Raw genomic sequence first — 24,860 nt, forward strand, 5'->3', positions numbered from 1 at the left:
AAGTTGTAACAAGGTAATGGATGAAATACAACAAAAAATAAATCATAAGGAGAATCTGCAAGTTGATGAGATGTTTAGGCGACTAAGAACAAGAGGTATAGAACCAAACCTTGAAATGCAGATGGATTTTACAGATCACACGGATGGACCTGCAATTTTGCAGTCACCCCACCAATCCTGCTTGTCTGCTATTTTAAGCATGGATCTCTGCCATTATAGTTGATAGCCTGACAGTGACTGATGTCTTTTTTACTCTATGTTTATTCAATGCATATAAATATGATAAATACAAAACATGATATATAACTGAGAAAAACTGATCTACCTTCAAAGTCTGTTATACTGTATACTGTTACAGAAAATATAATTTTCCTTAAAGCAAAACAGTTTATTTATTTATTTATTTATTATTTTGCCAATGTTTTTTACGCATCTCATCTGTTTTATTGGAAACTGAGTGGATTTGTGCAATCTGGTACACCAATTCTCATGTTTAGCACATAGTAATTATTAACTAGAATGGATACTTTACTGTTCGTAACTTATTCAGTAAACTCACGTATGTTTGAGCATTGTTTATATACAACTGATAAAATTCCTACATTTCTAGGAATGTAGAATGATCATCATTCAGAATGATTTGGGACCAGTCTGTCATATGATTTTGTCTTGCCAGATATTCACAGACTGTTAATGACAGAGATTCCTAGCTAAGAATTTGAAATGTATGCTTTACATTAGTAATTATTATATTACATCACACTACTGATGCAACTATTGATGTAATAGCATATTGTTTCTTTGTGCTGAAAAAAAAAAGAAACTAAATGAAGAATGTAAATTTTTAGTTCAATTCACAATTCAAATTTTTAATCTTAATTTTTGTTTTTCACAGCTTTATACTAGTAAAACTAAATAGATGTGAATGGTTAAAGAAATGTAATAAGACATTTTTCTGAAAAAAAAGAAAACAGTTACTATTTTTTGATATTCAATAAATGTTCCTGTACTCAGTACCCTGTATCCAGTCCCTCAGTTTTACTTTTTAAAATGTTGTAATTTCAACAGTCTTCTGCCACACTGTGACTTAGCTAGAACAATGTCTAAAGGGACAAAAGTTATCTTTTTCCTTGTATGGATATTTATCTTAGCCTTTAAGTATATGCTTAGAAATAATAAGTAATGCATATTTTTATTTCTGTTATGCATAGTAATTTAAATGGCTTTTAAAGAAATGTAAACTCAAGTTTAAATTTCAAAACAAGCATAATACTTGTCTTTAAAGCTAGTTGTAAATTTGTACAATTTAATTTATTTTTAAGGAAAAAATTGTATATTTCTTTGACTATTACCGTGGAAGAGGAAAGATGTGACCAAAAGAAAAGAGGGTTTGAGGTCCACAAAGATCAGCTGTGTATTTCTTCCTTGAATAAAATGAAAATTATACCCACTGGAAGGGCTAGATTATACATTACACTATCCTATTTAAAAACTTTTGTAACTGCAACTGTAAGTTAGTTGAAGTCAAAGGTAAATCCATCTTCTACTCAGATTGCAGGCATATATAATTCTCCGTTCAGAAAATCCCCAGATCCAATGGAACTGCTGCTCCGGCAGTCAAAGCCACTGAGCCACAGGCGGCAGCAAGTGAAGAGCCTCTTCGCAGATGAACTGTATGACTGGCCAACTTGTACAAGGCCTCCAACTTTCCATGCAGGAGAAGCCCTGCCACCTATTGGCAGACAGAAACCTCAGGTAACAGTTTTCAGTGTCTCTTTTTGGTCAAATATTTTATGTGTATGTTCTTTATTTATAGAACTAGTGCTTGCTTTCAGGATATAATTCTTTGACACAAATTTATTTTAAGGAAAAAGAAATGTATGTGGTATGTAAAACAAGGAAATGTGACTTTGCTTTTGTCTCTTTGGAAAAAAAAAAAACAAAAACAACAACAAAAAAGTCATCTCTGAGAGTTCAAAGAGAAGATCTGATATAACTGAGTATCATCCTGATTCATCAGAGGGAGAATTCCTAAGTTCCAATTTTAAATCAATGAAAAATAGGATAAATTAAAAATAAAATTAACCAGTTGAAATAACTTATTACTCTTTTTGTGTTTTCCATATGGCGACCAAGAGACATCCTCTTCTACATGAAGTAGTTCCTGTACTTTTGCATCAACTAGCTGTAATTACAGAAGTTTCTACATATTCTGCATCGATTGTTAAGTTGCCCAGCTCCCTTCCTTAACTGTCATGGTCTGGATTTTGATTTCAGTTGATGTCAGCATATGCTGCAGATAGCCTTTTTCCTCTCCCATAAAGTAATGGAGATCTTTAATGGTAATGGTAATACGTCAGAAATGTCCCACAAAATGGCAAAAGAGCATTTGCCATCTTATTATCTAAACCTGCTGGGAATATGACCAGTATTTATAAACCTTTGAGACCTTTATGTTCCTCAGTTGATGATGAGTGGATATTTTTCCAGCCATGCAGCTTTTGCCAGTGAATATCTGATATTTTTGAGGTAGACGTATGCTGTCCTTCTATCTCTTCTGAAGATTTTTTCAGTTTGCACAGTCTACTGAACTTCTGCTTTATGTACCTCATGCATATATATACATTTAGTGCCAGCTTGACTTTGAACGCTTGCAATTACTTCAGAACTTCTTGTACATTATTTTGAATGCCATGCTATCTTTAAATTTTCTCTTCCATGTTTAGCCTAGAGAAGTGAAGGCTCTGGGGCAACCTCATTGCAGCATTTCAGTACTTACAGGGGCTTATAGAAAAGATAGTGAATAACTTTTTACATGGGTATATTGTGATAGGACATGGGGCAATGGTTTCAATCTGAAAGAGGAGAGATTTAGATTAGGGAGAAGTTAGGAGGAAATTCTTTACTCAGAAGGTGATGAAGCACTGTAACAAGCTGCACAGAGAAATTGTGAATGCCCATCTCTGGAAGTGTTCAAGGCCAGGCTGGATAGAGCCCTGGGCTACCAGATCTAGTGGAAGGTGTCCCTAGTCATGGCAGGGGGCTTGAAACTAGATGATCTTCAAGGTACCTTCCAAACCAAACCATTCTATGATTCTATAATTCTACCACTGGATTCAAAGTATGTGTAGCCATGCTACAATTTGCTGTGTTTCACTGATTGAATCGACATTGATCTTCAGTGGAAACAGCCATGGGCTCCTGGGATAACCCACACAGAAGAGGCTTTTCTCACTTTTATATCTTATCTGAATTTTCTGTATCAACATGAGCCGATATCAATGGTGGGATGTGAATGCAAAGGCAATTGGGTTAGAGCATGAGGAACAGATGCAGATCTGCCAAAATATGTCTGAGTAAATAGAGGTGAGCCCCACAGAGATCCACACTGCTTATAATGTATATATGTGTATATATATATATATATGTATCCATATGTAAGGATCAACTTCAAGGTAGTTCACCTTTGTCCTTCCCTCCTTCCATCCCCACACCTTGACTGTTTGAGCTTCCTCATATAACGATCTCATTGACTCATATTAGAACCAAATTAAAGCATATGCAAACGGTTTAGTGACCAGGGATTTTGGAGTTGAATGTAAATTCGAAAACAGATAAATATGACATTATAGCCTTACCTTCTGGGACCAACAGGGCTATTATAGTCCTTCAGTGGGATGTGACTGGATGCATTGTCTCTCAAGACAGAGAGGAAGATTTTGCATAGTGGACAAGGTATAGGAGTCATGCTTTTTAAATAAAGAGGGAACTCAGAGTTTTTCTATTGTTAAGCTGCTCTTGCAAAACCACTTTACTATATATAAAGTATCTTACAAGATTCTGTTTGGGTTTGGAATATTTTATAGACCTTTCTAAGTTCAGATGCATTCACAGCAGTAGTGCACAGATAGCCTTTTAGAACAAACCAGAAGAGCCCTGTTTATTTTCTGCACCTCAAAGAGGGAATTTACTATATAATACTTTAATCCTTTCAGCACCCTGGGATGTACACTGTGGGGTAAATTTTCAAAGCACAGTGCGTGGATTTAGCTGCGCGACTCTTATTGATGTTAATGGGAGTCACACGGCTAAATCCCTACACAACACTTCGACAATTTAGGGTTGTATTGTCTAAGGAAAGGACACTGGTTTGAGATGATGAAACAGCTGGAAATGAAAACCCATCAGAACACATCACCCTGAAAGTTGTCCAGTGTGACAATAAGGAATTTAATTACTAGCTATACTTTTGTCCTAGTTCTCTGTGATAACATTTTATATATCTCAAGTCCATTTTGAGACACTTGTTACTCCACTGATTGTTCAGGTATCTAAAAATCGTGTTGCCCATAGGTCTGGATATTTTATACGAGAATGTAAATTACATAAGCTTAAGAGAACAAAAATTAGCTAACTACTACCTTTCTCTTGGGAAAGCTGGTATTTAGCATTTTATATATAACTCCATGTATGTGAGATATGGTGTATTTAAAAGGAAAGTTTTAACAATGATTATACATTAGTTATAACAGACCTATCAGTTTTATTACTGAATTAACTAGAATTACAGTTTGATGGAAGAATGGGTAATTCTAAAATTAGTCAAGTGTTCTTTCAAAGGCATTAATAACAGAAAGTACATCCCCATTTTTAGGGGATTTGTAATTTTTTTTTTTTTTTTTTTTTTTCTTGTATGCTGGTGGCTGTCATGGAATAGGAACAGTGAAGAACACACACAAGACTTCATGCATTTTTTTATTTTTTTTTCATGAGTTTCTTATTTTATGGTAAGGTAGTAAGAATGCCTCCCTGCTAACCATTTTATTTGTCAGATCAGTCAGTAGTGAGAATTTTTATGCTATTCAGTAAAAAATACAAAATATAACATGGAGTTGTTTGAGTTGCTTTCAGGGTGAAAACTGTTGTTTCCCTTTTGAAGCCAGATGCCCAAAATGTTTGTGGGCACTGCAGATATGAAAATAAGTGCAAGCCCAATTTTACCACAGATTACATAAATCTTAATGTTCATCTTGTAAAATGCAAATAGGCAAATGGATTTTTTAGAGGTCTTGTCATCTTACATACATTCAGTAGGTGTTTATTGCTGGGTAAGTTTCATCGAATATGTGTTGCAGAGAAATGCAGGGAACGTTTAGAATTAACTTCATATTCTACAATATTCACCACCATTAATGATGACAACCTTATTGGAGAGACCTTTGCATAGTCTATATATTCTTTTTTCCCCCCTTCCATTAGTGTTTGCTGTGCTTTATTAATTTCACTTAAACTATGAATTGAGAAAGTTAAAAGATCTTAGAAATTAAAGATAGAAAGAAAAAAAAAGCTTGCTTGGACGTCTGTTTTGGCCCTTAATGTGGTGGAATATGAATAAATGTTTTATGTTGACGAAGAGTATTTTCTAAAAGCAAACATCTATCATTATATTATTTGATAACACTACACTTCTTTCTTCTTTTCTCTGCATATGCAGCTCTGCAAACATCTTGCAATACAAAGTATTCATCTTTTCATTAGCAAGTTAAACCTTATTTTATATCTTGATCATTAGATTATGTGCTACTAGAACATTGTTTACCAGTTTTAATGACCTTCTCTAGTATTGATTATTTTCTTAAAGGCAATAACAATTTTCATTCTGTTTAAAAAAAAATAACCTATTGTGGTCATGCTAAATGAATGTATATTTTTTGTGGACACTTTTAGAAAGTAAAGGCAAGAAAATATCTGCAAGTAGTATAAATGCTATTATTACTTCCTTACTATGATCTTTAAAAATATCTCCAAATCATGATGCTGTGCCTTTAAAAAGTAAAGTTACAATAAAAATCCATTAACTACTTTCAAATATAGCAATCCTCCTGTCCAGCTGTGAAAAGTACTAGATGATACTTATTTGCCATTTGTGTTATTTACGGTCCATGACTTTTATGGTAACTGGTTCCTATTATTGGTTTCTATTAATGTAAAACATAAGTGAACATAAATGAGGCGTGAATCATTTCTTTTTATTAGCCCCACAGTCTTCTCTCAGTGCTTGCAGTAACTCCAGCTGTGACTTGTTAGTGATAACCTATTTAAAGAAGGATATCTTTAAGAATAAAGCTTGTGATTAGGATTCTTTGTCTGCTCATAGTTTCAGAAGGTTTCACTAGTTCATTGCAGGATCAGTAATGGTGAAAATAAAAATTAATTAGTAGCACTTCTAAATCTAGACTTGCCACTAAATTGTCCTGAGCATAGTATGGCACTAATTATACTTGAGGTAAGTTCACAGTGGTTAGTACTAAAAGGAAGACATAACATACATCACTTTGACAGTGTAGAAAAGGACTTTCTGTTGCTCTCTCTCTGTTGTTAAATGGTAGATACTGGTTTGATCAGTTATTAAATGGTCTGCTTTAAAATATATATATATATATACATATACACGTACATCCTTTTGTGTGCGTGTGGATGTATATATTATATATACACACATTTCTGAAATAATTATGAGCTTTTAATTTTTCTTAAGACTAGTGAGATTAATATGGAATTAGATGTTTCAAAAATAGACTATATAGTTCCATTTTGGTAGAAATTAATTTGAATTATATAAGAGGAATTGTATTTTAAGTCACGTATTAAGTTCTCTTCCACATAGCTTTATAGTTAAATTGAAAAGAGCATGTTCTTTAAGGTAGAACATGATTTATCCCATGAAAAGGAAGAGAATTCCTGCTTATACAGAATCTAGATGAAGTTAACACTTGTATATCAAATTTTATTTTACCAGTGTTTTTTCCAAGGGAAAAAATAAGGTCTCCTTATAAGTTCTAACAATGTATTGTTTTAAAATAATAAATATTGATGAGTAGCTAAATAAATCTGGGGTACGCATTTCTCATTCTCTCTTTGGGGCTTTAGAGCATGTTATCAACCTTTGTGTTATCTGTAACTCTCTAACAAAATGAACTGCTTTAATTATTTTGGAAGAAAAGTTTTGCTACACTTCCCAGACGCTCTGTGTCCTCATTCATCGGTGATGTGTCGTGAATAAAAGAAAGAACGAACTGTAGCCCCACAATAAAATACTTACGTTATCCCATACCTTTCATCAGGGGCCTTTCCGTGATACCGCTGAAGTGTTGCAGCAACGCTATAAGCCTTTGGAACCAACCTTGCGAGTGGCAGCATCAATTGATTCACCACTAGAGAAGGCCAGAGTGGAAATGAAAAGGGAGGAATGGAGAAACCATATGCATGACAATGAGTAAGTTTTTTTGTTTTGTTTTGTGTGTGTGTGTTGTTAAGAGGATGTTTCCTTTATTTCATTGCTTTCAAAAACCTTTCATGCCTAACAAAATGAAATGTCAAACCTGACAGCTTAGTAGCAAACATTCTCTGTACGTATTTCTAAATTCTATGTTCTTAGATTATAAAATTTCCAGGGCAGAGACCCTATCTTGTAATTGTATGATGTGTACCATCCATATCTGTGAATCAATAGAACGTGCCATAATAATAATATGTGATGCAACAGATGAACTTACTGGGAAATTAGTAAACAAATGCAAATTCCTTTTTACCGTATGCACCTTGCCAAGGAACAAATACTAACTCTGTCATCTTATTCAAAGATTGTAAAGACTATGGGAGGAAACATGTTCTTGCATGCCATTGAGACATGCCTTCTTTCCAGTAGACTACCAAAGCTGACTTGGAAGGGAAGGGGGCATATGTTGCACATGTTAGAACATGATGTAAAAACTGTGACCGTCTTTGTGGCAGTTTGTTTTCCTGATCCATGGCATCTGTAATAGCATCAGAGGGACCAGTTCTTTTCCATATAATACAAAATTACAGACATAATCCATCCCCCTGTGTTTAAGGCTATTGACAAAATATTCCCAATTCTTTTTTTATTGGGGTGGAACTCCTTTGCACAATCATAATGAAGCCTATTAAGTCACTTGTTCTGGCTTAGTAATTAACTAGAAACAAATGATGTTTTGTCAACTTTTCCCTTGAATTCACTGCTCTTGGCAATTCTTTGACACTTCAGTACCAGAACTCAGGACAGAAAGGAATCCTTTTTCATTGTGAGCAGCCTGTGATCTACTGATTCACTGGGAATGAATAATACTTTGCTATATACTGACACATATTGCCTGTGTCAGTTTAAAGACTGGGACTTAAGAATGCTAAAATCAGCTACATTTGCATGTTTTAGCTTTTGTTTTAATTGCTGGATCTTTTTTTCCTATGTTTTCCCTGATATAACATTAATAGTGACTTTCAAAGGAGCTTCTACTTAAAAACAATTTTGAAAGAAAATCTTTTAATTCAGCAACTTTTCCACATTTCTACAATGTTATTTGTGATATTTGGTAACAAAAAATTGGATGTAGTATTTTTCACCCCTTTTATACCAAAAAGGTATAAACATTATTTTATACCAAAAGCGTAATAGGGAAAAGTTACAAGTAAAAGAGTACTTCAGGTTTCTCTTCTTTCCACTATTTTCCCCTTCTTCAATGATTAAAAAAAAGCAGCTTAACTTTCAAATGTCATCTTAGATCCGTGCTAACTTTTAAAAATATATTTTTATTTTTAGCTTCTGTGACTGAAATCTAGCAAACACTGGGTAATAATTAGGATTCTTTCTTTCAGCTAAGGTGTTCTTCTCACTGGATAGATTTTGATTATATATCCCAAATGAGGAGGGATTATGCTCTTCATTTATGGGAATGACTATATGGCCTGGTCTTTATTTGATATGATTTACACTAGAGGTCACTATGTCAACAGTTTCAGAAGGTCATATGTTGAAATATTTATTTCCCTGTTTCTTCCCACTTAGTGAATTGTGAAGGCTTTGGTCTTGTACAGTTCAAATTTGGAGTCTCCAACTTTGACAGATATTAATTGATTGGGGGTCTTTATTTACCTTATGGGCAAGGAAGCATTTCATTCCATCCTTAATACATAGAAGCAGTGATTCTCAGCTTCACGCGCACTAAATGCATAGTGTATTATACATTTTCAGGCTGTGATCATTCCGTTTGTGCTTCAGATTCAACCAACCATGCAAGGGTCACATCTGTAACCTTGAAAAGGTGATGACAGATCTGCAGGTCATCGTCAGGACTAAGGCTCACTAGCAATGCTGCAGCTGCTTTGTGGTATGCTGGTCTCCAGGGAGGAGTCAGCAAAGGGTTACTCAGATTCTACAGTATTTTTTTCTCAGCGGTGTCTATTATGAACTGACAGATTTCTGTCTCTTTCCATGTAATTGTATACTTTGGGACTGTATTTCTTCCTGGTTGTATGCTGATCATTCTTCTATTTTAGCAAATAAAGAGAGAAAGAAAAGAGGAAGTATGTGGAGTTTGTGGAGAAAGCTAGTATTTGCATAAAAAAGACAAGCTGAATCCTTGATCTTATTTTACCATAATGAGTATTGTGCATTATCTTTTAAGATATAGCAGGTATAAAACAGCAATTTATTTTATTTTTTTTTTTCTATATCAGACATTAAGAATTCCCACTCACCTCTGATTTCAATTTTTTTTAAAGAGGTAATACATTTTCTCTAAATATTTCAAGCTCTGAGAAACTTCTTCTGATGAATGCAGAAATAATAGAGAAAGCCAAGGGAGAAAGGTTGAGGCAGGTAGATGCAGTACAAATCCAAAACAAGAAAACGATGAGTGTGCTTAAAGCAACTGCTGGAATTTCCTATTTTGTAATGAAACGGCAACTGGGTGATCTCACCTAATAAGAGTGATTCCTCTTTCTCATGTAATTGAAGCTGTTACTGCCTTATTGTGCTATTTTTCATACAAATGGAGTGATTTCCCCCTACACTTGGATAGGAATGACAATTGGACTCCTTTGGGATGACCACTTAATAAACTAGTGTCTAGTTTGAGACACCAACTGCTGGATCCAGCAGATCTAGATCACTAAGCATGAAAAGTTCTTTACTCAGTTGCGTGCGGCAGTGTGCTTGCCTAATTTTCCAGAGAACGAAAATGTAAATTATTTTCATTAAGTGCTGAAATCTGCCTCACATAATATGCCTCATGATTGAGAGTATAGTATTAAACATCTTTATAAAGTCAACATACATCAGAATGAGTTGCAATGTGGTGATAGAATAGGGATAAACTAGCAATAGTGTAAAGCTGAGGATTTCTGATTCATTGTAGACTGCTGGTGTGACAACAGGCAAGTTGTCTCAGTTTCTGGCTCTCTGTGCTCAGTGCTGTACCAAAGATAGCCAAGCTAGTCCTGAACACACTGGTTTGCTTGTGTACAGCACAGTGCAATGTTTGCACACCCCGTGTCTCACACACTGTGTGAGTGTTGCAGTACCAAGCTGCTCAGAGGTTTATTTTCGGCAAGATAATGCCTTCCTTTAGAGCCACTGTATGTACTTCTACACTACACAATGCTGTGCACAAAAGATGGACTTACAGTGAGGTTAATGACTTGGAATCATCAGTATCATGATATGCCCAGTGTTAATGGCATTTTAAAATGAAATTTAAAAAGCAAGTCACTTCGTTTTGATGAGATTTTGCAATTTTAAGAAATCTTTTCATTTGTATGTTTTTAAGATTTTTTACTGTATTTCTGAATTAGCTTAGTGAAAATGGCTGCTACATTTTATGTCATGCAAATATAACACATGAAAACTTTGTTCAAATTATGCTTAGTTTTTCATATGCTTTGCAACTTCAGCAATTTGCATATTTTCCAGGCTCTTATTGTATTATGATAAACAGGGATTATCATATATATTCAGATAATGTTTTCTTTACAATTCAACTTCTATTTGTAACTCTTCCATTTATTTTAATTACTAGCACAGTGTGCAACATTTATTAATCAGTAGAGTCTTTTTAAGTTAAAATACTAAATTAGCTAACCCCATTAACACAGAATACTCCAAACAAGCAGTAATAGGAGAGGTAGTTACTGTGCAAATCGTATTATACATGCGGGTGCTCTAGGGCACAGTTAAGCATGATTACCCTCTTTTGATCCAGTATTCCTCTGCTTCTTCCAGCTAATTTCCACTGGAAATTTACAAAGTAGTGCCTTCATTTTTCCATCTTAATTTTTCTAATGAAGTTCTAGTACTTTGTAACACTGGGGATGCAGATAAGTCAGTGTATAATTAAGAAGTTCCAGAATTTGCTGCAGAAGATCTTTTACTTTTACAAGAACTGGATGATTTTTTTTTTCTTTTGCCACTTTACATTATTGCAAACACGGGTTAAATAAAAACAGAGGATTCTTAGATTTGCTGCTGTAAGGATAATAATGACTGAGAGCTTACTGAAAAAGCATTGATATTTAGTATATTTAGTGTATTACTGCACACAATATTTGTACTAATGCACCAAAAATTTATCTTGGAAAAAATACTGTGCTAAAGATAATCTGACTAGATACAGTAAATAAAATGTGCTGTCTTTATACTGTGAATTATACTTTGATTTGTAATGTGCACTCATTATGAACTACATAACGGCTGTCCTGTTGCAATTGTTTTGCTGTGGAAAACCATTTTGCTTCTTGCTTTGTTCACTGAGTGAAAAGGTAGTCTGTTGCATTCGATAGAGCAATGACTTTAGGTAAAACCCAAATCTGAAAGCTTAAAATGAATTACATGTTTTATGTAATAATTTTTTTTTTTTTAAAAAAAAAAGATTCACAGCTTCCGGAAGGTAAAGCATAGTTTGTTTGGAGCTAATTGCTCATGGTCTTCTTTAAAGTGAGAGGATTTTTTTTTATTTGAGTTAGATCAAGACAACAAAAAACTGAATTGCTATTACATGGAACCAGTTTAGATACAAATTTAACAGCATTATCACACATCTAGCGCTAAAATTTTGGTAGTGTTTTATGTCTAAGTTACCAAAACATACAATACATACAAATATTGTGCAAGTTCGAAAAATCTAAGAATATTTACCCTAACTCTCTTTGGTGTTAATATTTCTTACTGTGCCATGGGGTGTGGGATAGTCTAGCAGTAGATCTCCTATCTGATCTTTCTCAGCCTTGGTAAAGTGAAGCATTTCTGCTATCAGTATTATAGGCTTGCACTGCTAGACTGCTTTGTGGAGTTCTAGAGAACCTGATGAAGACCTGCCCTGATGCTTGCTGCCATTTAGACAGAAGAAAAAGTGAATGCTGCTGAGTTTTATCCTGCAGAAGCAGGGACACCTTCCACCTGATCAGTTTGTCCAGGGCCCCATCCAACTTGGCCTTGAACACTTCCAGGGATGGGGCATCCACAAATTCTCTGGGAGGCCCTTGTAGTACCTCACCACCCTCACTGTAAGATGTTTCTTCCTTATATCTAATCTAAAGCTATCTTCTTTTAGTTGAAAACTCTTACCCCTTGTCACTGACAAATCCTCTTTCCTGTTTGTGCTGCTGCATAGGAAGATTTTTCTCTCCTCTTGCATTGCCATAGACACCAGAGTCCAGTACCTTCTACAGCAGCTATCAAGGCCAACTAGAAAGCCTTTAGCAACTAAGAGGCCTCTTCCATCTCCTGTCAAAATAGCAAGAAATAATGCAATAAGAGACTGAAGGGAAGGAAGAAATAATAGGTGATGAGATGAAGGAAGAGAACAAGGGGGCTGAAATGTGAGGAAAAGAAGGATTAGAAAGATTAAATTAATGGTAACAAGGAGGTACAGGATAGAAAGGGGAGAGAACACAATTTTAGTTAACAACAAAGGATATCAAGGATATCTTTTGAAATATAAATACATACTGCTATAAATTGTCAAGTCTAGGATTGTCTACTAAGTCAAGGCCTCCAAGGCTTTTTTTGTTCCAACTCTCACCTTACCTTGATTGTATTCTTTGTCATATCTCATTTAAGACTTTGTGGTGGATGGAATGAAATAACATTTCATTTTTAAAGTGTATTTCTTTGGGGAGAATTCACATTCCATTAAATCATAAAGTTTTGGAAAGACTCAGATTATACTGATTATGCTTTATGGTACAATATGACAGCAACATGGAATTTGATTTGTCTTTCATCCTGCTACTTCCTTCTCCGTCAGTTTTACTGAAAGCCTACAAGAACTTTTGAATTTACACTGAAATCACAAAGAAAAGCTGAAACCCAGATGTAAGAATCCCACTGGAGTGAGCTTATTGTGGGGAAAAAACTACTGAGGTCTAAGCTTGGGCAGTTTATAATGTTATCATACCATTGTCTGGATTTAATTTTCTTCTCCTTCCATCACTCTCTTCTGTCACATTCAGAACACATACTGTCATTAATTTGGGGAAAAGCTGTGTCAGGTATATAGAGAGAACGCAATGCCATTACTGAAGTATGTTGCAGTGCTCTTGCTTTTTACTGTTATCGTTGGTAGGTAGGGCAATAGTGACGCTCGTATGATTCCTGTTAATTTGCTTATCTACCTAAAACAAATAAACAAAAATTTTTAATATTTTAATTAGTTACATGAAATTATGACAATATTTACTTGCTTTAAATAGACATTGAATTTGTGAATATGATCTTTTCTTGTCGTTAGATCATTGTCCCTGTCAACAACTGCTCAGGCGGCTCTGACTGCAGATCTACAGAGAGAAGAAAAAAAATTACTACTTTATGCCTTTATACCCCCATTATATTGTTAATGTTCTTTCGTTTCATTTTCAGTATTTTTTTATTATTCAATATTCTTTTTCAAAAACTCATATTATCTTCTACTTTTCTCAAGATTTTTTTTGGTGTTTTGTGTATAAATTTTACAGATGTGGTATTCATATTGTATTATGAATGTTATGGCTCAACTAAATTATATGCATATATGGGCAAATCCCTAAACTGCTAGCCTTCTCAGATATCCAGTCCCCTGAGAAAGCCAATTTTCTTTCATGTCTGAACAAAAGAAAAATGTACTATTAAAATGCAATTCAGAAGTGATAAAAACTGCAAGTGGAGCAGCCGGCTCACAGCACCTTCGATGTATTCTCTGGGACACTGGGGCCACATTAATTTTTGTGTGCATGTGATGTCCATCCCATGTGCAAATTAGCATTACAAGTACCATAATCTGTCTTATGTGAGTGTCCCTTCCCATGAGTATACACATGCTACTATAGCTTTGTATAATTCAAGACTGCTAACTCGGTGTTTTTCTTTTTGCTAACTTTATATGACATTTGACTGTGGTACTGGACAGAATAAAGTGATATAGCTAGGAATATTGTTAAATAGCTTCTTTTTATGAAGTGGAAAGAGAGGCATATAATTTAAGAACAATAAACAAGCTCACTCAAACAGTTGTTGATTTATTGGTTAGTGTAAATAAATCATTTTGTGAGTCTGTATCAGCTGAGAAACAGGATGAAACATATTTTTATCCCCATCTTTATCAAAAACATGTTTGACTATAACTCTTATAGGGACTCTGGGTTCTGAAAAACTTTCAACTAGTAAAAGGTTTTAATTATCAACTAGTAAAAGGTTTTAATTAACTACACCTATTATTGTGGCTGTTAAAGTGATGTTTTAAACTCTTGAAACTTATTTATAATTTTACCGTGTAATAATTTTTCTGCACTTGTAGAATAAAGAACACCCATTTCTTTTTTGGAATACCAGCAACGATAAGCTTCATTCATAGGATTTTCCTTTATATTAAAATGTATCTCTTCACTCTTGTAACTCTCTTGCAAACTAAAATGTGCAGATGGAACTGATACCTTTGTAGGGTCTCTTGCAGATCCATTATATATGAGAAGTCTTTCACCTTCCTCCATACAGTTTACTGTGGGACCTACCCAGAAAACCTGTAGGTGTCCACAAGCTTTAGGGATATCTATCTTAAAACAACCTCTATAACCAAAGAAAGCATCTGGAATTTCACTGTTCAGTGGTAGTATGCAGGAAGGGAGTTCACCTTCAGTACGACTAAGGGTGAAAGAATCAAATCCCAGAAGATTGATGGTTAGGGCATACTGATAACTTCAGAGTAAAGTTCACAATTTGTGTATTTAGAACAAATAATTGATTTGTTTTGTGGTCTTCCAATACATGAAAGCCAACAGTACTGTCTGTATAAGTTTCTATTCTGCTAGACTACAGCTTATTTGACATCGGTTAACAGTTATCAAAAGATACATTTTCTACTTTAAGGTACAAAAGGGGTTCTTTCTGGTATGAATTAGTCTTGGTCTATACTTACACTGCTGGTAGGCTTGAAATACGTCCATCCTGATGGAATGATCAGGTTGAGGTTGTGTTGGTTGCCTTTTAGAGTACACTACTTGTAAGGTGGATGCAAGGTTCTCCAGAAATGAACTCTACTTTTGCGTGGTGGAGGCCTTCCATTGACTGGTGGCACATACTGCATTGCACATGTCAAAAAGGAAATTACAGCAAACTAGTCCCTGTTCATTCCCTCTTTACACCACACCAGTTAGCCGTATAGCCAACATAATAATCTGGTAATGCAAGTGCACCACGTTCTTACAAGGTTTCATTTTATCCTGTTGAAGATCTCTATCACTTTGCTCCAAATTTTATGAAAAAGCAATTATAAAAGAAATTGCAGTAATCCTTTCACAGTACTGAGGAGGGGACATCAAGATGGTAGAGGAAAATAGCAGAAACTTGTGTCCACCTTATTTTCTGCTTCATTGATATCTTATTTACATGATTTCTGTGGCATCCGGAGTAGACCATAATCTTTAAATATTTTATGAATTTCAGATTTTTGCCATTTTCTTCGTATCATAAAAATGAGAAGTATGATCCATCAATTCATAGGTCAGGCAAATACGTCCAAGAAACTTATGGAATTAAACATTTCCGAGAAGTACAGCCAAATAAGTGGGTAACAGGCAAGGTGAGTCACTACAAAAATGAATGGCTTACTTTTTTTTTTTTAGTACAGTACAATACATACAATAGTACTACATATTATTGCATGTGAATTTGAGCCTGATCCTTAGATCATTGAATCCACTGGGTATCTTTGGGCCATCAAGATTCTTCAACTTGCTGGTAAGTTAAACTGAAAGAAATTCAACAATTCTCTGACCAAACAGTAAGGATTAAGAGCATGTATAAGTACAGATCTAGTTATATCAGTTTTGCGTTTTTTTTTGTTTCTGTTATGCCTTTCCTGATTTAAGACATCATATTATATACAGTATAATAAATGTATATTTTTTCTTACATGCTAAGCCTTTAGAAAATTATGGAAGAAAAATTGAGAAAATATAAAATATTTTGTTGCTTACATTCTTTGGGTGAAAAAGGGTGAAAATGAACTAAAACAGTGTTCTAACATGAATTTGTGCATATATTTGCATTACTTATTTTTGTATTAGGTATCATAATCACATTAAAATTTCCCAGTACAAAGATATGGTCTTGACAGAACAGTTCCAGCACATGGCCTCAAAGATGATAAAGGGAATAGAATACCTTTTCTATGACAACATGCTGAGAGAGCTGGAACTCTTCAATATGGAGAAGAGGAGGCTCAGGGACATCTTATCAATGTATATAAACACCTGTGGGAGGAAATGAAGATAGAACCAGATTCTTCTCAGTAGTGTCTAGGACAATTAGCATCAGGCACAAACTTAGATGTATAAAATTCCATCTGAATGAAAGAAAGCACATTTCATGTATTTATTTAATTAATTTTATTTACTTATCCATCTATTTATTTTACTGTGGGAGTGGTCAAACAATGGAACAGGTTGCCTAGGGGATTGTGAAGTCTCTATCACTGAATGTATTCAATACCTGACAGGACACAGTCCTGGGCAACAGACTGTAGCTGGTCCTGCTTGAGCAAGGAGGTGGACGATCTGATCTGAAGAAGTCCCTTTCAACCAAATTAATTTTGGGGTTTTATAAGATATGATTGTTTTCTTGAAAGTAACTTATCCTTGTAAAAATAAAAAAGTTCAGAGGAATTTTATTTTGAGATGAAATATTTAGTCTGATTTTTTTTTCTCAAAATTTTAAGCTTTAAAAACAATATTAGAGTAAAATTTTGATATTTAATCATTAAAAAAAAATAAATTACATTGTAAATAAAGACACAAAGATCAACATTCAAATAAAAAGATCTGAATTTGTCTTTCAAATGCAATTAGTGGAGGGTATGATTCACTGGAGTCCCAAAGCATAAGCATGATATATATAAAAAGCTATATAAAAAAAAAAGATATAATATTTGTTGGTCCTACTTGTTTTATACTGTAAAGACTTTTCCAGTCTTTAGCAGTTCTTGATCAGGCTCAAATGCCAATATCAACCAATGTAAAGGTATTTGTACTGTTTATCATATGTATATGATGCATATAATATAAATTACAGGACTTAGCTTATACCACTAAAATTGCTTTACTTGCTATCTTGGATAGATTTCAACCTAAATTTCTGAGGGTATATAGCTGCATGCATTAATCCAACTCAACCTACAGCCTTCCAACCCCAGTTTTAAATCAAAATGAAGCTTCAGTTAGGAGCTGCTTACCCAAACAGAGAGATAAGAGGGGAAAATAGCTCTTTCTGACCTACCTGCTGATTTAGTGGATCATTATTACCATTAAACAAACAAACAAAACTCCACCTCCTTTCTGCATTTTAATGGAAGAGGTCCTATAGGCAGGTACAAGGTCATACTTTCAGAACTAAAATTTCAGTGAATTCTGTTACTCTGTTTCCCAAATCTAGTAAATTTTTCCATATGTCAGGGATCTGAACAAAATTATTTTTTACTAATAAATCACCAGGCTAAATGGCATGTGTCAAGATATTACAAAAAACAGTCTGAGTTTTGCTTAACATGTTGCTTAACACAACCCTTCTTGGTGTTTTCCTTGAGGTGATATTTATGTTAAGGCATTGTTTATTTCAACCTGAATAGCTGATAACCCAGACAGGATGTATAGTCGGCTTCTTAAAGTATTATAATAGACAAGTCCATCTAATCATTGCTGGTAAAAAAAAACAAAACAAAACACTGTAATTTCTTCCAAGGAGACAGAGCAGTGATCCGTGGGTTATTGACCACTGAGCTGCTGAAGTATTATTTCATATTAGTTGCCTTTCTTTTTTATAAACTCTGTATTAAAAAGTTTCTCTGTTGATGTACATGAGCGTGTCTGAGTTGTATTTCCTTTAGATTTTTGTGTTTATATGTGTGCATTTTAATTCAGGTCTCACAAAGATTAGTATGTAAATTATATAATTACTTTAGAAGCAAAATGAGCAACAATGACAAATACTGTATTGTTATATTTCCTCTGGAAAATTAAAGAGTGTTAGCAGAGACTTCCTCTAAACATAGTAATTATAGTAATATGTGAGAAAGTCTATAGTATATAGTAATATGTGAGAGAAGTTAATAGTTTTCATCTAGTTACAATCTGAAAAAAATTTATATCATTCCACATAGATTTCTAGGAAGTTACTAAGCTAAGGGAAAAAACAGTTGTACTCTAAATCTTCATTAAAAGTAAACAAGTTAAGAAATGGAAATATTATACTTCTAGTGAAACAATCTAGTTATCCTACTTGTTAACTACTATGAAAATAAAAAATGCTTGTATATTTTTGAAGTTGTAATATCATATGTCTAAATACCTTGGAATGCCTTTGATTGCTGTGAGAAATATTGATATAAAGGAAAAAAAAATTACTAGTCACTGTGAGTTTAATCTACAGTGATAGGTCCCAAAGTAGCTGGACAGTCTGGGGATCAAATATGCTAACTATAATCTTTTAGTTGTCAAAACACTCACATATGTTCATATTTACTGAAGCAGAAATGATAGTTTATGGCCTTTAATTGGTATTGGAATTAGTTTGCATATGCATTTTAGAAAACTGACTTAAATGACAGCATTTACTGTTTTCTTATTTGGAAAATGAGGGACATGACATTTGAAGGCATTCCTTGTTGATAGATTCTTTCCTTTGATGCCTTATTATAGGTGAATTACAGTACAACTGCATCACTGTTTCGTTATTTGTAGAGGCATTTTGTCCCTAAACAGAATTTTATTATCTACAAAGCATAAAAATATCCAGTACTGCAAGGAATTAATTTAGAGAACCTAAGCATATTGCACAGAACATAAAGTTGACCTTTACCGTCTACAGCTTTTGGAATGGAGTGGGATGTGGAACACATCATAGATTTAATGTGGCACAACGCTGTCTGCAGAAACTTGGGTGGGACTGTGACTGCCTGCCCATTGCACCCGATGATTGAATCTGCTGTCACCAGCATCCTGATAATAATGAACATTCAGCTTAACGACCGTGATTATGATTATCATAATTGATGTGCAAGTGCAGTGTGTGGGGATCATTACAGCTGAACTGTACAGCAGAGAAACATGCCTTAGTTATGGATAATTTTACTTTTATGCATTGATTGGGATAAAATATGCTTTTCAAGTTCAACAGGCCAGTGTAATATAATTTTAGGAAGATTTCTACTTGTATGAATTGATGATTATGAGCTTCTTGCAAAACAGTCATTCTAGCTGTTTATTTTGAATTGTTTCTTTCCATTAATAACAGGAAATAAATAATTAGATGTTGAGTGGAAATCACTTATAGAGTACTGCCAGCATTAATCAAATATCAAGTTTAAATATTTCTAATTATGACGGCCTCACATAGGCTAGGAAAAATAGCACTTGTAATGCACCACCAACACAATTCTGTTTTTGTTGGAGCAGTAGAAACTGGGAAACAGCGTTGTCATTATCATGTGTTTTTGTTGTTGTTGTTTTTGTAATTTCTAGAGCAGGCAATAACTGTTTTAAAAATTATACAGCTTCCATTTTTGTCACCAGAGGCAGAGGTGACAGGCTCACATTCAGCCAGTGTAGACAAAAGCACAATCAACAGCTTCAATCAATGTAGTTGGATGGTGGCTGCCTTCAGCTGAGATTATATCAATTTGCAGAAGTATTTCATTAAATTGTACAATAATGTAACAGAAAACCAGGTGTGTGTAAGTACTTTAGCCTGAGTTTATAAAGGGCATTAGGATAATACAATGTATAGAGTTTTACTGATTTACAACAGGTGTAAATTTTTCTTTGTCTAAGAATTGGCAGAAGTGTCCCATTTGGGATAACAGACAATAGAAAATTTCTTGCTCTTTAACTAACTTGCTTTCTGCTATAAAGAAGATTGCAAGGATCAAGTCACTCTGAATGTCTCATCTGCATAATTCCTCTCATTATTTTACTAAGTTTGGACTTTCTGTGGTGCAAAAGAGTACTCCCTGTGGGTCCAGAAAATTCATGTTATTTCGTATAAAGTCTTTTACCTCTAAAACTTCAATAGCCTCAGCAGTTTTCATTCTTACTCAAGTTATGGCACAAATGGCATAACTTTATCAGGTAGGACCTGAAGTTCCAGCTATGTGGGAAGAATTCCATAAGAATTCCACAAGGCCTGAATCTCAGTGCCTTCCAAAGCAGGCTTGACTTTTCTACATGGCAAACCCATTCTCTTTCACATTCTTCTGAGGCCACTGTGTCCTACAGTTCTACAGATAATTTTTATTTTCATAGTATTACTGAAAAGGAAAAACTGGAGAGGGGGAGGTGACTTTTTCTGTTTGAAAACTAGTTTTATCCCACACGGGCCTAACAACATACTATAATTATATGTCTATTGGTCAATGTCACGTGGCAGAATTGGTACAAAATATTAATGTTCTCCATCCCTATCTTATACTGAAACTTAACTAAATTTCACTTTAACTTGACTTTTCTTAATCTTGCAGCAATTATAATTGAGATAAGTATAATGTATGTATGAAGTTTAAACTTCTCTCAAGACTGTGACTGTGACTCCTGGACAATTTTTAAGGGAGCTTGCTTGGTTTCTATTCCTTCTAATCAAGGAAAAAATATACAAGAATATTTTCTAATACAGTGTGGTATTCCTGAGGAACGTGGAGCTGTGCTGTCAGCCTTATTACACATTTTGAAACTTTTAAGGCCATATATACTAGTATGCTTTGTGACAAAATTATGAATATACAATGAGAAGAGCCACGACACTTCGAATAACAATTCTTAGTTTCTCCCGTGCAAATGCAACATGCTTTCTTTAGCAATGCAGAACTGACAAAATGTGGCAGTCAGAAGTGACTCTACTGTAAGGGAATTATTAGGTGATCTTTTAAGAGTTTGTGTTTTACACTACCGATTTCCTCATGAGCCATGTCAGGAATAATACGGGTTGTTGCTAAAGTGTGTTGCACTCCAGCAATCTCCAGCCAATGACATGGCTCCTGTATAATTATTGCTGCTGGCATAACTTGATGGATCTATTTGGCTGCTCCAAATGCACCTTTAGTTTGAATTATCAGCCATCTGGTTCCAAGGTAAAGTTGCTTTCCTTCACTTTGCTTCTTACCATACATCCTACACCAAACCAAGTAATTTAAATCCAAGGATCTGGTCCTACAGCAGTGCATTCTATATTATTCATGAGAAGTCAATATTCTGTAGCATGTATCTCTCTGCTGTCTTCAGAACAACCACAGAGAGTTGGAACACTTTGTATCTTCTTGTGATAATTGGCTTGAGGAACTCCCTGCCTTCACATAGGGTGATTCTTACAACACCATTACTTTGCAGAATTGTGAGCTCCTTGGAGCTCAGACATTTAGCTATATTCCTGGACAGGTAGTATTTAAAAAAAAAAAAAAAAGAGCAGTGGTGCCCAAGATAAAATCATGGACTAGATTAATGAGCAAGATGTCTCTGAAACTGGGTAACAAAAAACGACATAAAATTGCTTTTGCAAAGTCTACCTCTAAATTTTGCCCCTCTTGAGAAGCAAACATTCAAAAAGCCAAGAGTATGTCAATTCAACAACAGGAACAGCAGACATTACCTCTGACTCACTGGACTAGAATCTCTTTCATAAGATGCATCCATTCAGTCTTCTAGGAAAGTAAATGAAAATTTCAACTTGTGGCAGTTGACATAATGATTTTTCCAGATATAAGCCATCTCTGAAATTATTTTCTTAGGTGTAGAAAGAAGGTTAAAATTATGAATCAAATTAAAATATACAAAATGGCTACTGTATAAATATATATACTGGCTACTATGTATATATATATGTATATAAATATTTAAAAATATACAAAATGGCAACTAAATGTAGAAAATAATGTGTGGTTACCTAGAAGGATGAAAAAGAAAGGCTGGAAGAGCTTTCTGGTGAAGGTTACTGATGACTTACAGGGTACAATGATGAAGGAATAAAACAACGTAGTGATTAGGAAGAGTCAAACCATTCAGTTGGATATTTGCATAAAAAAGATACTGTCACTGCTTTTCTAATCGAATCCATTCTAGTGGTTATTCGTAAGGGTTTGTCAGCAACTAGTTAAATATTTTATAAAACCTGATTTTCAGTTCTGTGATTTCTCACTGGGAAAATTCAGTCCCTTGATGATGATCCAGGGCTTTGAAGAATAAATTGATTCAAAAGAGAAAATTAGATGGTCCTTATTATACTGTCTAACTAGCAATCCAGTGTCATTTGTCTGTAGGATGATAAATGTCTTGCTTTGCCTACCTTCCTCATTTAATAATGCAACTTGTGTGTTAGTGGCATAGAAAGAAAGTCTTGCATTTTAGTAAGAGCTAACTTTAACCACTGTTTTTTGAGGGAGATTTATGTATGTTTATTAACTTCATAAGTAATTCCCATTATATACTTTGCTTAAACATTTTAAAGCCTATTGTTTAATGAGAAAAAGCTTTAGAAACAGAGTATCTTGCCTAATTCCTTCAGTACACACTTAAGAGTACATTACACTAAAGTGTGGCAGAGCTTTTAGTGCAAAGAAACATCAATTGAGCTGCAAATGTTAGTATGAAATATTTAAATTGATGTTAGTTTGAGGTGTTCACTATTCTGATGTTATTTGGTTTGCTGGAATTGCAAATCCTTGCACTAAGCTGGGAAGTGCTTGGCTTTGACTTTTGATGACAGTTTTGGAGGGACTGTTCAGCATTCTTGGGATTCAGGAAATTTGCTCATACATCTGGAAAATATAATGCATTTCAACACAGCCAATTAATCTTTATATTGAATTTAAAAATTAAAAACTAGATATTGATGTCACTAGCAATTACTGATGTAACATATCTGCAAAAGTTGGGGGGAAGTGTCGATCTGCCAGAGGGTGGAAAGGCCCTTCAGAGGGTCCGAGACAGGTTGGATTGATGGGCCAATGGGGTGAGGTTCACCATGGCTAAGTGCAGGGTCCTGCACTTTGGCCACAATAACCCCATGCAACGCTATAGACTTGGGGCAGAGTGGCTGGAAAGCTGTGCAGAGGAAAAGAATCTGGAGGTGCTGACTTATGCTCACCTGAACATGACCTGGCAGTGTGCCCAGGTGGCTAAGAGGACCAACAGGATCCTGGCTTGTATCAGGAATAGTACAACCAGCAGGACCAAGGAGGTGATGGTCCTCCTATACTCTGCTCTGGTGAGGCTGCACCTCGAGTGCTGTGTTCAGCTTTGGGCCCCTCACTACCAGAAGGACATGGAGGTCCTGGAACGTGTCCAGAGAAGGACTACAAATCTCATGAATGGCCTGGAACACAAGGAATGGCTGAGAGATCTTATTTAGTCTGGAGAAGAGGAGGCTCAGGGGAAACCTTTACAGGCTCTCTACAGGTACATGAAAGGAAGCTGGAGGGAGCTGAAGGTCAGCCTCTTCTTGCAGATAACTAGTGATAGGAGTAGAGGGAATGGCCTCAAGTCGTGCCAGGGAAGGGTGAGGTTGGAACTTAGGAGAAATTTCTTCTTAGAATCAGTAGTCAGGCATTGGAAACGGTTGACCAGGGAGATGGTGGAGTCACTCACTGTCCCTGGGGGTGTCTAAGGAAAGGTTGGATGTGGTGCTTAATGACATGATTTGGTGGGTGATATCAGTGGTAGGGGGATGATTGGACCAGGGGATCTTGGAGGTCTTTTCCAACCTTAATGATTTTATGATTCTATGAAAAGTATGCTTTTCTGTTAATCCACCTTTAGCTTGGTTGTGATGGTTAAATAGAGTTGAAGTGGAAGTTGCAAAGCTTTTCACAACTCTCCAAGACTGAGATTATTCAGAAATGCCTCTGAGATATTAGGACTGATCCTCAATGCTTGGCATAATAAAGGTATGTTCATGGATTTAGGCTAATTGTTACAGCAGGTAACAATCTGGCCAGTGATTAATATAATCAATATATAGATAAATGCAACCTGCTTCATATTCCTTAGAAATAATATTGTTACCCATCTTTGGAGGAAACAAACAAAGAATAAAAACAAACCAACAAACAAAAAACACTTTTAAAATCTCATCTTTAAGTGCACATTGCTTTTGGATTTACTAATTGAAGTGTAAGTGCTGGCTTCTTGCAACAGGCACACTTAGGACTGTAGAATCTCACATCTTAAAATGGTAGTTGAATGAAATATTTGATAACATTGATCTATTATAATTGAATAGTTGTACAATTTATGGTGTTACTAATGCCTATAGCTACTCCAAATGTATTCTAATAAGTTATATCAGGTGTATGCCCAAGCTGAGTGAAAGGCTGGAAGTTTCATTTGGTGCGGCAAAATTTGGTGCAGTAAAACGTAGTCTAGATTCTTACACTACTCTAGAATCTTGGAGTAGTCTACATTACCTGAGTAGGGGAAAATCGTAGTGAAATTGCATAGTTTTTTGCACTGGCATTGGAGTGAATGAGAGACTGCAAGTAAGACTACTCCTTGTC

The 24,860-nt window shown here is 35.0% G+C and overlaps 1 protein-coding gene across 3 annotated transcripts in view; it reads left to right on the forward strand.

Annotated features, from left to right (window-relative positions):
- Nucleotides 1-24,860, forward strand: part of SPATA17 (spermatogenesis associated 17) — a 97,153-nt gene that overhangs the window by 55,707 nt on the left and 16,586 nt on the right. For 2 of the 3 annotated variants that reach the window (XM_035320847.1, XM_035320849.1), the window contains 3 exons: nt 1,552-1,755; nt 7,125-7,276; nt 15,773-15,908. In XM_035320847.1, coding sequence (XP_035176738.1) covers nt 1,552-1,755; nt 7,125-7,276; nt 15,773-15,908 — 492 coding nt within the window. Of the gene's footprint in view, nt 1-1,551; nt 1,756-7,124; nt 7,277-15,772; nt 15,909-19,189; nt 19,875-24,860 lie in introns of those variants that run through there. The other variant, XM_035320848.1, reaches the window with a different exon arrangement.

This window comes from Oxyura jamaicensis, chromosome 3 (genome assembly GCF_011077185.1).
Source record: "Oxyura jamaicensis isolate SHBP4307 breed ruddy duck chromosome 3, BPBGC_Ojam_1.0, whole genome shotgun sequence".
In the NCBI taxonomy this organism is placed as follows: Eukaryota; Metazoa; Chordata; class Aves; order Anseriformes; family Anatidae; genus Oxyura; species Oxyura jamaicensis.